The sequence below is a fragment of the Neofelis nebulosa genome, chromosome 4 (assembly GCF_028018385.1).
Source record: "Neofelis nebulosa isolate mNeoNeb1 chromosome 4, mNeoNeb1.pri, whole genome shotgun sequence".
Lineage (NCBI taxonomy): Eukaryota > Metazoa > Chordata > Mammalia > Carnivora > Felidae > Neofelis > Neofelis nebulosa.
This window is the reverse complement of record NC_080785.1, coordinates 155,870,307-155,883,703: the sequence shown is the minus strand read 5'-3', so window position 1 is coordinate 155,883,703 and position 13,397 is coordinate 155,870,307. Positions and strand designations below refer to the sequence as shown.

Here is a 13,397-nt window from a genome sequence, read left to right as displayed (position 1 = left end):
AACTGCAGGCTGCGCAGGAAGTTGCCTAGTGAAGGGCGTGGAAGGGACGCGTTGGCTCCACCTCTAGGACCAGGAGGGCACGTGGCCTGTCCACAGGGGACTCCCTCTGCTCTCAGCGGCCCGCGAGACGAACGGTCATCACACTGATTCAGAGAGGAAATTGGGAGCCACTTGGGCCTTGGAGCTGCTGCCAGGAACACCACTGAACCTCACGGCTTCTGCCGTCTACGCTTCTCAAGGTGGTGGAACCAGACCTCCAGAACCTTCTGTGTGATCCAGAAAAGGCACGGGGGCCCAGTGACAGGCTTCTGTAAAGCGAGGAGAATATGGAAGCCCACGGTGAAGCTCTGCCACAGAAACTGAGAAGGGAAAACACTGCCATGAGAGATTGTTTCTTTAGGGAAGAGAGGGCCAAGCTGGTGGGGGAGGTACTGGGGGCATTAAGGAACAGGAGGTGAAGCCCTCCAGAGACAGGGCCAGATCACAGGGCACCACGGCCCCTGGAGGCACCCAGACCTGGCCAGGAGACAACACATCAGTGTCAGAGATGAGAAAAGGGACATCAGAAAGGCCATGGTCAGTGCAGGCAGTTAGGACAGAGCCCAGGTGCAGGCCAGGTGTGCAGACAGACTTGGAATCCAGCCCTTCACCCTTGATCTACCCACGGAGCTGAGCAAACTCGGGGAGGGACCCTGGACTCCACCATGCCCACTCGGACCCAGGCTGCCAGTTGTACCCCCCCCCCCCCAGATGCCTCTTATCCACCCCCTGAGCCTAGCCTCCGTCTCTCCACCCTGAGTTTCTGCAGGCGCTGTCTCCTCTCTGGTTACGGTTACAAGCAGCCCCTGTCTGCTTGCTGGGCCCCCAGGCTCCCTGGAGTCCAGCCCCAACTTGCCTTCGATCTCTTCTCTCCTCCCTGCGCCCCCTCCTTTTCCCTGTGTCGACCACCCTGCCTGTCTTGTGGTCCCTCAGGACCCCCCACTTCTCATCAGGGCCTCTGGGTGTTCCATTCCTCCCCCTGTAATACTATCTCACATACACACGCATCCCCAATTAGCTGTGCCTCATCCTTCAACCTCAGCCCCTCACCACCCACCCCATGTTCTCCCGGGACCCTAAGCCCCCTCATCACAGCCATCCAAGATGGGTGACTCAACACATTTGTCTAAAGATTTAGTTCCTGTCTGGCTCTCCCCGTGGACTGGCAGCCCCAAGGGGAGGGGGAGCTTGTACATATCCCCCCATACGCACTGTGTGTCCCAAGGATCCTCAGGGCACCTGGTTCCTGTCAGGCTCCAGGGACTCCTGGGATCACTGAATGGCCTGCCCCTCCCCCGTCCTTCCTCGTTGTGGAGCCAGGAAAGATGGGAGCACCGCCAGGCCCCAGTGCTCCCCTTGGTGGCGAGAGTTCTGTGGCCGAGTCAGCTGAGGGAATGGAGACTCTAGCAACATGGTAAGCAGGTGACTTCTTGTGTAACTCCTCACAGGGAGCTTTGAGAAGACTCGGGAACAGTGCTGGCTCTGAGGCTAGCCGCGTGATGCAGGCCAGCACCGTCACTGTCACCCTCACCTTGGCTGGAAAAAGAACCACAAATGCTGGCCTCTGGCAGTCCTGATGGAAAGTCGTGGAAAGGGGCCACACTGACCCAGAGGGTCTGCTTGCCTCACACCACTGCCTGATCTCCAGCCCACAAGGGCCCTGGTGACTTTGCTCTAACCACTGCAGCACAGGAGCCCAGGGCACACACACAGTGGACACAGCCAGGGTTTGCACTTGGGGTGCAGTGACTCTTCTCTTTGGGGTCGGTCCTATTTTGGCTGTCTCTGAGAAGTTGGAAACTCATGGGACAGCCCAGCCAGTGGGTCGCCTCTCACGTGGATGGTCTCTATCACCCAAAAAGTTGTCACCGTGTCCCACACAGGCTCTGTGGCCACTGGACTCATGACGGCTTGCCCTGTGCCCCACTGTGCCCAGGGCCCAGCAGGGCTGTGACACTTGGACAGCTGTGCAGGTTACAGCCCTCCACCAGGAATAGAAGGAAGATGTTCCTCCTGGGTGAGGTCCCCAGCGGAGCAGACCCCTTTCCCTCTCTCTCTCCCTCTCTCTCTCTCTCTCTCATGACAGACTGTTCTCTGTCTCTCTCTCTCTCTCATGACAGACTGTGTCCATGTGTTTTCTTGCAGAGCGACCACAGGCAAGTTCTCAGCTCCCTCCTGTCTGGGGCCCTGGCTGGTGCTCTGGCCAAAACGGCGGTAGCTCCCCTGGACCGAACCAAAATCATCTTCCAAGGTAAATGCTCTCTGTCCGCCTGTCGTATACGATAGAGATGCTTCCAGGTGCTTGCCCTCCTCTGCAGCCCCCCAAACTGCACTGCAAACTGGCTTTAAAATGCCTTTTTAGGGGCGCCTCAGTGACTCAGTCAGTTAAGCATCCAACTGCTTGATTTCGGCTCTGGTCGTGATCTCACGGTTCATGGGATCAAGCCCTGCATTGGGCTCTTGTGCAGAGCCTGCTTGGGATTCTCTCCCTCTGGCCCCCTGTCCCTACTGCTCATATTCTCTCTCTCTCTCTCTCTCTCTCTCTCTCTCTCTCTCTCTCTTTCTCTCTCTTTCTCTCTCAATAAATAAATAAATAAACAAACTTAAAAAAATGCCTCTTAAAAATCCACTTAGAAACCCTGTTAGCCCCCCAGGGCTGCCATCACAAAGTACCATATACGACTCAGCTCACACTCCAGAGGCCAGAGGTCTGGAATCAGGGTGTCATCCCTGGTCGGTTCCTTTTGTGGACTCTAGGGGAGGAGCCTTCCAGCTCCCGGGGCTCCAGGCATCCTTGGCTTCTGGTCTCATCTCCCCAGACTCTGCTTTGCCCTCTGCGTCTGTGTCCACTCCTCTCATAAGGACACTTGTCATTGGATATAGGGCCCACCCGACTCCAGTAAGCTGTCATCCTAATGTAATTACATCTGCAAAGACCCTGTTTCCAAATGAAGTCCCATTCACTTCTACTCGGCATGAGGACATGGACAGTCCTTTTGGGGAGGCCCAGTTCAAAAAACCTTCACCCTCTCCTTGGGGTCAAGCAGCCACAGGGTCCCCTGAAGAGGAGGCCTTTCCGTCCCATAGACCGTGACCAGTGCCTACAACAGGGCCATCACAAGCGGGGACCCCTGCCCCTCAACTGGGAGGAAGGGACTGCAGAGTCAAGCCAGGTCCTCCTCGAGCTGGTCCCCGAGCCTCCCTGTGCCTCAGTTTCCTCATCCACAAAACAGGACGCTAATATCAGCCTCCTCCCAAAGGAGTGAGCTGACGTGGGAAAGAGCGTACTGTTACCTGGAGCGTAGTGCCCTGTGGGGAGCTGGGTTTAGCTCTGAGGGCCAGTAGGTGTGCACACTTGTCCTCACAGATGAGACTGTGACGGTGTCCTGGGAACACGGTAGACGCTCGGAAAGTGAGGAGAGGGAGGCTGCAAGACCCCTTGTGGCGCAGGCGCCCGAGGGCAGAGCACACTGTGGAATTGGGGAGCGAGGCAGCAGCCATCAAGGGTCGGGAGGCCGGCTGGGGTGGCCGCCTGCACCTGTGAGAAGATAGGGTTGGCTCTGGGCAGGGGACACCTCCCAGGACCTGTTGTGAGAGGACCAAGCCCCTTGGCTGCTCTGCACAGCTGGAGGCAGGGAGGCCTTTCCCAAAGGGGTTTGGTTGAATTGGAGTTCAGCTGGGTGGGCCGAGCTGTCAACCCCAAGGGGCAGAAGCCCCTGCAGAGACCCTCAGTTTTCTGGGGAGTGAGGCGGCAGCTCCCTTCCCTGGGGAAAAGTTCATAGGCAGGGGGCCCTGAGCCAGTGAGGAAGTTCCCTGGAGGAGACTGACCCTGCTCAGAGCGCCGCCCCCCCCCCCCCGCCCCCCACCTCAGCCCTTGGCAGGGAAGCATCCTTCAGGGGCTGTTCTCACTCCCCATGCTCAGACCTGAGCCCAGCAGTGGGGTCCCACAGACTGAGGTCCTGTCCTTCACATCTAATGGTCTCTATTGTGTTTTTGTTTTCTTCCAGTGTCTTCAAAAAGATTTTCTGCCAAGGTGAGCCACTGGGTCACTGACTCCTGGCTCTGGGGCCATCACCGTCTGCCCTGCTGAGCTGGCAGGAGGTGGTGGCATGTGGCCAGGGGTGAAGGAAGATGCTTTTCAAAGTGTTTTTTCCCTTTCATCTCCCCAACAAGCCAGTTCCCAGGCTGCCAGGTGACCTGAGGCCTCCCCCACCAGCCCCAGGGCCGCCTGTCCTAGTGCCCCGACCTCTGCCTGGATGCAGCCCACCCCAGGAACTGACAGGAGACACTCATCCTTGGGGCGGTGGGGAGAAGACTTGAAGTTCTAAACCCACAATTTCACACTTGATTCATTTTTAAACAGAGAGCAGGCATCACCTTTGTAATACAGGAAGAGATAAAGAACATCTTTGAAAGCTAGACTACCGGCCAGACCCTCTGTGTGGGGCTCTTATCTGCAAACCTTGTTTCCCCTGGCTCGTGACTATTCCTCGGGTCAGAGGAGTAGGGAGAGAGGGGTCCCTGCGCGGGGCCCAGAGAATGTGGGGGGTAAGGTGGGGTGGGTCCGATAATGTGGCCCCAGTCACAGTGCTGGACAAAACAGGGTGTTCTCCATGGATGGAGCACAGGGCAGGCGAGGGTGTTGACCTTGCCCCCCTCTCCAGGAGGCCTTCCGGCTCCTCTACTTCACCTACCTCAACGAGGGCTTCCTCAGCCTGTGGCGCGGGAACTCGGCCACCATGGTGCGCGTGGTGCCCTACGCCGCCATCCAGTTCAGCGCCCACGAGGAGTACAAGCGCATCCTGGGCCACTACTATGGCTTCCGCGGAGAGTGAGTGGCCGCCCCCCGCCGCCCCCAAAACCCCTCTCAACCCTGCACCACCACCCTGTCCTCCTGTCTCTGCACGCTCACCACGGCAGAACTCTCGTTTGCCCAGGCTCCCCTCAGAACCTAAGTCCAGGGAGGGCCCCCGATCCCCACTGCGCCCCAGTGTCCGCAGGGAAGGAACACTTCATGACTGCATACAAGCAGATGCCAAGGGAAGGCAGCTGTGGGAACCTCAGAATGATGTCCGCCCAGGAGACCCATCGCTCCGCCATAAGGCGGCCAGGCCCCGCCCATTCCTTGCTTCTCCCCCCTGGCTGAGACCTGTGGGCACCCCAAGTCTTGGGGGCGGTCCTCGTTTTCTCTCATCTCCTCCCCCTCTTTCAGAGCCCTGCCCCCTTGGCCCCGCCTCCTGGCAGGCGCACTAGCTGGAACAACAGCTGCTTCGCTGACCTACCCCCTGGACCTGGTCAGAGCAAGGATGGCCGTGACCCCAAAGGAAATGTGAGTTCCTGGGCCATGTGTTCTGTTCTGCCGCTACTCTCCACACAGGCAGTAATTGGTTCTCTTAGCCGATAGTATTGGCTCTCGTTTGTACTTAAATCAAACCGAAAGTCTTCATTTTTTTTTTTTTTTTTTTTAATGTTCGTTTATTTTTGAGAGAGGAAGAGAGAGCACGAGTCGGGGAGGGGCCGAGAGAGAGAGAGAGACACACACACACACACACAATCCAAAGCAGGCTTCGAGCTGTCAGTGCAAAGCCCAACGTGGGGCTTGAACCCACGAACCGTGAGCCAAAGTCAGACGCTCAACTGACTGAGCCCCCCAAGTGTCCCCCAAAGTCTCCATTTTGGATTGGCACGGATACATTACCAGTGCCCACGGTGAAAAGACAAGGGCTGGGCATAGCAGAGTGACCTGGGAGGTGAAGGTGGGGTACAGCCTTAGGCACGCATTTCCCCCTCCAATGCCAAAGCTTTTGCAATGCGGTTGTGTTCCTTAAAGAAGGAAGGCATCAACATCCAGACCCTGGCCCGCCCGTCTTCGGGAGGAGCAGAGAATTAGTCAAGGCCAGTGGCCCCTCTGCGTGCCCATAGCCCACGCACGCTGTCACCCTGTCCTGCAGGTACAGCAACATCTTTCACGTCTTCATCCGCATCTCCCGAGAAGAGGGCCTGAAGACCCTCTACCACGGGTTCACGCCCACCGTGCTGGGGGTCATTCCCTACGCCGGCCTGAGTTTCTTCACCTATGAGACGCTCAAGAGCCTGCACAGAGGTAAGGAGACGGAAGCCGGGGCAGCACCTCCCAGGGTCACACACACTCCGAGGCGGGACCCTAAGATCCCCCCCACCGGGCCCGGTCAAGGTCCGAGTCAGAACAAGACCCATATCAAGCCACCACTGAGGCTGCTAGACTCCCAGCCTTTCGTGCCGCATTTTGAGACCAGCTTTGTGAAATCCAGAGTGTCAGTGGAGCAGTGGCAGCCACTTGTGCACAGAGCATCCCGGGTACGGTCTAGACGGCAGAGGGAGTGCCCTCTCGTGTTTAGGTAATTTTGAGAAATTCAAAAAGTGCAGAAAAACAGAGAACGATATGCCACCACCCACACCTGCTACCCACCCCTGCCCGGTGCAAACAGGTGGTGACGTTGCTCCAAGATGCTTTCTGTTAAAGAAAATGTTCCAGGTGAAGCTGAGGTCCTGTGTTCCCCACCCCCAGCCCCGCTCCCCCCTGAGGCCTCTTTACAAGAACTGCGTCCCTCACGCTGGCTGCTGATGCTTCCGCACGCATTTCTATGTGTAGCAGGAGCAATACCTTGTAATGTTGTAAACAGTGACCACAGTTGAGTTACCTACACCTGCAACGAGTGCAGCTGGGCCCCAGCTCTCAGTTCACCCTGCCGGATCTGGATCGGAGGCTCTGAGTCCATCCTGCCGGATCTGAGGCTCTGCGTGCCTTTTAGCAGTGTAGTGGGCCTCCCGTGCCGGGGGCTGCTGGGTGTTCCCAGGTTTTCAGCGATCAGACACCCAGGGTGTGAGCCCCCAGTTTGGGGACGTACTCCGCTTGCCCCCCAGCCCTGTCTCCATGCACTCACCCAAATGGGTGCCAGCGGATTCCTTCCTGTCCGGCCAGCGTGCTAAGTGAATAGCAGTGTCCCACTGTTTGTAATTCCTAGTTTACCTTTACAACCACACCGTTTTTGTTTTGTTGTTTTTTTTTTTAATTTAAAAAAAATTTTTTTTAATTTTTTTTAATGTTTATTCATTTTTTGATAGAGACAGAGTGTGAGTGGGGGAGGGGCAGAGGGGGAAGGAGTTCAAGAAGGGGCTCGAACTCATGGACCGTGAGATCATGACCTGAGCTGAAGGCGGGCGCTTAACCGACTGAGCCGCCCAGGCGCCCCTTAATTTTTTTTTTTTAATGTTTGTTTAGTTTTGAGAGAGAGAGAGACACAGAGTGTGAGTGGGGGAGGGGCAGAGAGAGAGGAAGACACAGAATCTGAAGCAGGTTCCAGGCTCTGAGCTGTCAGCACAGAGCCCGACGCGGGGCTCGAACTCACGGACCATGAGATCATGACCTGAGTCGAAGTCGGATGCTTGACCAACTGAGCCACAAGGCACCCCTACAACCACACAGTTTTAAAGAACCCCTCTTGTTTGGCTGCTGCCCCTTCCTGTGTCCCACATGTCCCATCCACCCAGCTGCTCACCTCACCGCATCCCTGCAGCCCTGTGGAGGGTACCCACGGAGTGGGCTGGGTGGTGGAGAGGGTCGCGGTCGCCCCTATCACTTTCCTTCTTTGCTTGATGGGAAAACAAGAGTGATCAGATGGGAGTTCATTCTGGGTCGTAGGACTTGGTTAAGGGGATTATTTGTGAGTTTCTGCCTTTTTAGAAACTTTTCTTCTCAAATTTGATTAAAAGGAATGGCCGGGAGGTGAGGAGGCCAGGGTGGGAAGGCCCAGGGGAGCCAGGGGAGTCCTGAGCCACGGCAGGGACAGAGCATGGGCCTGTGTGAGTGCCGGCTGTGGGGGTGCACCCACAACAGACCGGGCCGTGTGCCCCCTTGTGACTCCCTCACACAGCCCCTCTGTCCCTCGTCCACAGAGTACAGCGGCCGCCCACAGCCCTACCCCTTTGAGCGCATGATATTTGGGGCCTGCGCTGGCCTCATCGGGCAGTCAGCCTCGTACCCCCTGGACGTGGTGCGGCGGCGCATGCAGACAGCCGGGGTCACGGGTCACCCGCACGCATCCATCGCGCACACGCTGCGTGCCATCGTGCGGGAGGAGGGCGCCGTGCGTGGCCTCTACAAGGGCCTGAGCATGAACTGGCTCAAGGGCCCCATCGCCGTGGGCATCAGCTTCACCACCTTCGACCTCATGCAGATCCTGCTACGGCACCTGCAGAGCTAGGGAGCCCGCGGGCCGGCTGCTCTCGAGACGGGGAGCCGAGCTTCCACATGCAGCGGACCATTGACCCCTTTCGTTTCTGAGCCCGTGGAGTGAGGGTGCGCACGGTTCCACTCTGGGAGCCACGTCGGGAGCACCTTGTAGAATAAGCTGGGGGACCTGGCCTCGGTCCCACCAGCCGGCAGCCCTTGAAGTGCAATGTTGAGGCTGGTGGGCGGGGGCTACCACCCTCTCCCCATCCCTCCTCCCTGGGGCTGGCACTGTCTCCTGGAGGCGTCGCCCTAAATGCCCTGAGCCGGGAGTGACCAGCACTGCCTCCTGGCACCCTGTGACCTTGGACATGCTCCTGGTTCTAGTGACCCCATGCCCACTGGGCTCAGAGCCAGACTCCACCTGCCCCTGCGCCCACAGAGGGGAGTCCCAGAGTGTTCGGAGAAGCCTGTCCAGGCCCTGGTGAGGTGGGGCCAGACTTCTGCTCAGCTGGGGCTACAAGTACAGCCTCTTGCCCTGCCCCGCCCCACCTGTCCCACCTTTGCCATTACTTCCCAGGTGACATGACTCCTCTGTCACCAGAGCCTCCTGCTTTGGAACAGCCTTCTCCCAAGAGGATTATTTGGATCCTGGACTCCGTGGCCATAGTAGGGCACCAGGAGTGGGTCTTCCCTTCTGTCGCCCACCTGTCTAGTTTGTAATGTTTCCAGGAGGGTCACATCTCCTCCACACAGCAGGGTTTGAGGAATTGCCACGGGTTTGGGTCTGAGTCCTAGCTGGAGGGCACCTGCTGGAAACTGGGCACCCAGGTCACCTTCTCTGGGCCTGGAAGCTCCCACCCCTATCGCTATCCCACAGGCCGCACCAGTAGAGGCCTGGCCTTAGGGCCTAGCCCTCTGCCCCTAGGCACAGCAGCTCCTGTGGGGATGTGTGGCATCTGGCGTGTCCCTGGCTCCCCACCTGAGCAGGCACTTGGCCAAGACACAGGGCAGTTTAAGACCCACAGGGTTGTCGGATTTCCATGAATAGAGCGCATGGAGGCAACTTGCAGCCTTGATCTTCCCAAAATGGGGGCCTCTGAGACCGTGTGTAGCCCAGGGGGGGATTCTCGGAGAAATTGGGGAACCCCAGGGCACCTCCAGGGAGCTGGTCTCATGGAGAAGTCCCCTAGGGTCTGCTCGGTGTCACATTTCAGAATGACTTTGGGAGTTTCTTGATTTCTTTTGGTTTTGTTCTTCAATCTGGCTGACCCTGGGTCTAGTCACAGTAAACCCCGACCCGTGTGATCTGGTTCCAGGCAGAGGTGACCAGAGGGTCGGTTTTCACAGAGAGCTCCTCAGCCACGATGTGTGAAAGGGTCTAAGAGGGCGTGTTTGCCCCATGCACATTTCCAGTCGTGACCTTCATTTCTCCCCTTTGTTCTGTCCCGTTGGCGTCCTTGCCTGGGACCCCTGCAGGTATGAAGACCCCTCTCTCTGTCCTTCCTTGCATGTGTCTGCCGGCCAGCCTGGCTCTCATCCCCAGGGTCTCAAGGCTGTTTTGTTGGGTGGACTTCGCTCCTCCTGTCCTCGCCCTGCCCAGCGCCCATGCTCGGCAGGAGAGGCAGGGACCCCTCACAGGGAGACGGGCTGGGGACCCAAGGGCCACCAGGCAGGAGAAAGCAGCAGGGGCTGGGGGGTCCACCGCAGGCAGGTGAGACCAAACGAATGGCTCTCTGAGCCTCAGGCCGGGTGGCAGAGGGGAGGGGCCCCCAGGTCCCGCCAGCCCCACCGTGCCTCCCCAAGGTGGCTCCCAGTCGAGTGGGCCTCAGCCACACACACAGCTGGGCTGGTGCCCTCCGTGGTCACACCCCTCCCACCGGTGTCCATCTTGATCTGGAGTTACATTTTGATGCCATGAAGACACTTTGTTTATATATAATGTTTATATATTTTAAAAGATTTGTGCCAAGAGAGTATATTTAATAAAAATTAAAATGACTTTTTTTTCTGCCCATGTCTCTTCTCTTCGGCTCTAACCCCCAACCCTCCCTCCCTTTCAAACCAAAAACAGGGTTGAGGTTATTTTGACAGATTTTTAAATATATTCTTGAATAACCCCCCACCCACCCTTTTTTTTTTTTTAAGTAGGCTCCATGCCCAACGTGGGGCTTGAATTCAGGACCCTGAGATTTGGGGGGACATTACCAGCTCTACCAACTGAGCCAGCCAAGCATCCCTTGAATAAACCTTTTTAATGTAATAATTGTTTCAATTATTAATACCTAGCATGGTCTTCTAGAAAACTCAGACTGTAAAAGAGTTACGGTGAGAAGTAGGTCGGCCTGCCCATTCCCTCCGCCAAGGTGTCTTCTGTTACCAGTTTCTCATGTGTCCTTCCGGAGCCATCCTGTGCATAAACACTCGTCCCTTTTGTTGTTGTTGTTTGTTTGTTTTTACATTTATTTATTTTTTTTTTCAACGTTTTTTATTTATTTTTGGGACAGAGAGAGACAGAGCATGAACGGGGGAGGGGCAGAGAGAGAGGGAGACACAGAATCGGAAAGAGGTTCCAGGCTCTGAGCCATCAGCCCAGAGCCTGACGCGGGGCTCGAACTCGCGGACCGCGAGATCGTGACCTGGCTGAAGTCGGACGCTTAACCGACTGCGCCACCCAGGCGCCCCTACATTTATTTATTTTTGAGAGACAGAGACAGCGTGAGCAGGGGAGGGGCAGAGAGAGAGGGAGACACAATCCGAAGCAGGCTCCAGGCTCCGAGCTGTCAGCACAGAGCCCAACGTGGGGCTCGATCTCACGAACCGTGAGATCCTGACCTGAGCCAAAGTCGGACGCTTAACCGACTGAGCCACCCAGGCGCCCCAACACTCGTCTCTTTTGAGGACACGCATGACGAGCCACATCATCAGTCAGGATGGGTTGCATCCTGCTGCAGCCAGCATGGCCACAAAGTCCTGTGGTTTCTCTCCCATGCCCTGCCTGTCTGCCATGTGCTGGGGACTCCGCTCCCTGGCCGCTCGAGGCTTTAGGAGCGAGTGTGGCTGTCAGCAGGGGCACGAGGATAAGGAGGCCACCAGAGGTCTCAGTGGCCATTGAGACTGCAGCCCATTACCTGGACCAACTTGTAGGGCTCACCTGAGCAGAGGTGGGGAGTGGCAGCCTCCACACGCCAGGGGAGGAGGGGCGACTGGATGTGCGCACTCGTGTGGGGGTGTGATTCGAGTACATTCTACCTTGCTGACCCTGAACTGCTCTGCGAGCTGCTTTCAATCCATCATATTTCTTGCACATTGGTCTCTACTGTGTACTGTTTGTCTCAGTTTAGCCACAGGTTGGCGTTTCCCTGGGGTGGTGGCCTGTGATGACATCCCTTATTGATGGTCATTGAGGTTGTTCGTGATCTGTTGCCGTGACAACGAGGTAGTGGCTCCTGGGGACTGCTGAGCTTGCCTCTCACGTCCTACTGATTTCCGGTCAGTCCCACCTCTTGTACCAGCCCCTAAACCTGGGAGGGTCTGGGTCAACTCCCCACTTTCCCCCAACCACTGTGGCATCCCCTAAAATATAGAGGTGGGCACGTGACTCCATCTGCACCCATGACAGCAGAGAACATATTTACTAACCACTTCCAGATAGAACTTCTGGAAGCACCCTTTGTCTCTCCCACTGGCCCTGTGGGAAGAAACACCAGCCCAGGCAGTTGTTGGGACTATCCTGTGATCACAAGGTAGAAAGCAATCCCAGGGTGAAACTGACACTGCAGAAAATGGAGCAGAGATGAACAGAGGGGTTGGCGTATTTGTGACATTGTCTGGGCTGCTGGATCCAGCCTTGCCTGAAGCTCTCAACTGCCTCTCAACTTCTGGCAATATGAGTCACGTTATCCTGTTTATTGAAGACAGCGTTGAGCTTCTTGGCACTCTCTGAAGCAAGTCTGTTATGTGCCTCTTTGTGTTCATGCACTAGTGTGTCTATGGGTTTCCAGGAACGAAATTGCTAGGTAGGGATCAAGGGATATGTTAACTGATGCTGCCAGTGCCCATTCCTAAGTCCAGCAGTCACGGCTGCCAGCAACTGCTTTTGGCTGTAAGCCGCTGCAACCCAGTCTGGGGGCTTCCCCGTAGGAGCATGACTCAACACCCCAGGAGCAGCCCTCGGCCAATGATTGTGGACAGTCCTTCACCACTGGGGTGGGTTCACTCGGGTCAGATCTAACTGTCCCCCCAGGTCCCCAGCAGGACCAAGCCCGGGGTTGCCCGCTTAGTCACCTGTTCTTTGGCACCCCCACAGGGCTCCTCCCTCCCTGTTTCATTTCTCCATCCCCAGGGAGTCTCCCTGGGGTGACCTCCCAGGTAAACCATGGGCCCTGAGTCCTCGTGACAGGGTCATCTTTTGGGGAAATCTATCCAGAGATGAACAGAAATGCCAGATACTCCTGCAAGGAGATGATAGCCATTTATATCACATACCCTCACTGTCTTGAGTTTCCTGTGGCCGCCTTAACAAAGTACCCCAGACCGGGGGGCTTAAAAACCCAAATGTATTCTCTTACAGTTCTGGAGACCAGAAGTCCAAAATCAACGTGTCAGCGGGTTTGATTCCTTCCGAGGTCATGAGGGAAGGATGTGTTCAGGCCTTTTCTTGGCTGCCGGCTGTCTTCCTATCGTCTTCCCTCTGTGCTTTTCTGTATCTAAATTTTGTTGTAATGGAAAAAAGAAAAAAAGCAAATTTCCTCTTCTCAGGACCCACCTTCATGGCCTCGTTTTAACGTAATCATCTCTTTAAAGCCCTGGTATCCAAATCCGGCCCCACTCTGAGGTCCTAGAGGTTAGGGCTTCTGTGAATTTGGGGAGGATGTCATTCAGCGCCTATCCTCACCAAGGCCAGTCACCAGCCTTGCAGATCCTCACTATTCTGACGGGGGAAAGCAGCAGGACATCCAGGGCGTGGGCGGTGACCAGGCGGTGACAGGGGAAGAGACAGCAAGGTCAGGAGGAGGCCTGAGGACTGGACAAGGTGGAGGTCCCAGGGACCCGGACAGGAGTGGTTTCAAGGTGCATCTTGGGTCCTGCTTCCAGTTTGTTTTGTGCCTTTTCTTTCCGTTTTTCTCCTTTGCTCGTTTCTCTGGAG

General features: G+C 56.5%; 1 protein-coding gene across 2 annotated transcripts in view; it reads left to right on the top strand.

Annotated features, from left to right (window-relative positions):
- The window catches only part of SLC25A42 (solute carrier family 25 member 42), a 30,805-nt gene extending 20,555 nt beyond the window's left edge, over nt 1-10,250 (top strand). For both annotated transcript variants that reach the window (XM_058727357.1, XM_058727358.1), the window contains exons 3-8: nt 2,185-2,290; nt 4,047-4,072; nt 4,704-4,870; nt 5,252-5,368; nt 5,991-6,142; nt 7,975-10,250. In XM_058727357.1, the coding sequence (XP_058583340.1) occupies nt 2,185-2,290; nt 4,047-4,072; nt 4,704-4,870; nt 5,252-5,368; nt 5,991-6,142; nt 7,975-8,282 (876 nt within the window). In that variant the 3' untranslated portion in view covers nt 8,283-10,250. The remainder of the gene's footprint in view (nt 1-2,184; nt 2,291-4,046; nt 4,073-4,703; nt 4,871-5,251; nt 5,369-5,990; nt 6,143-7,974) is intronic.
- Nucleotides 10,251-13,397: the final 3,147 nt, after the last annotated feature.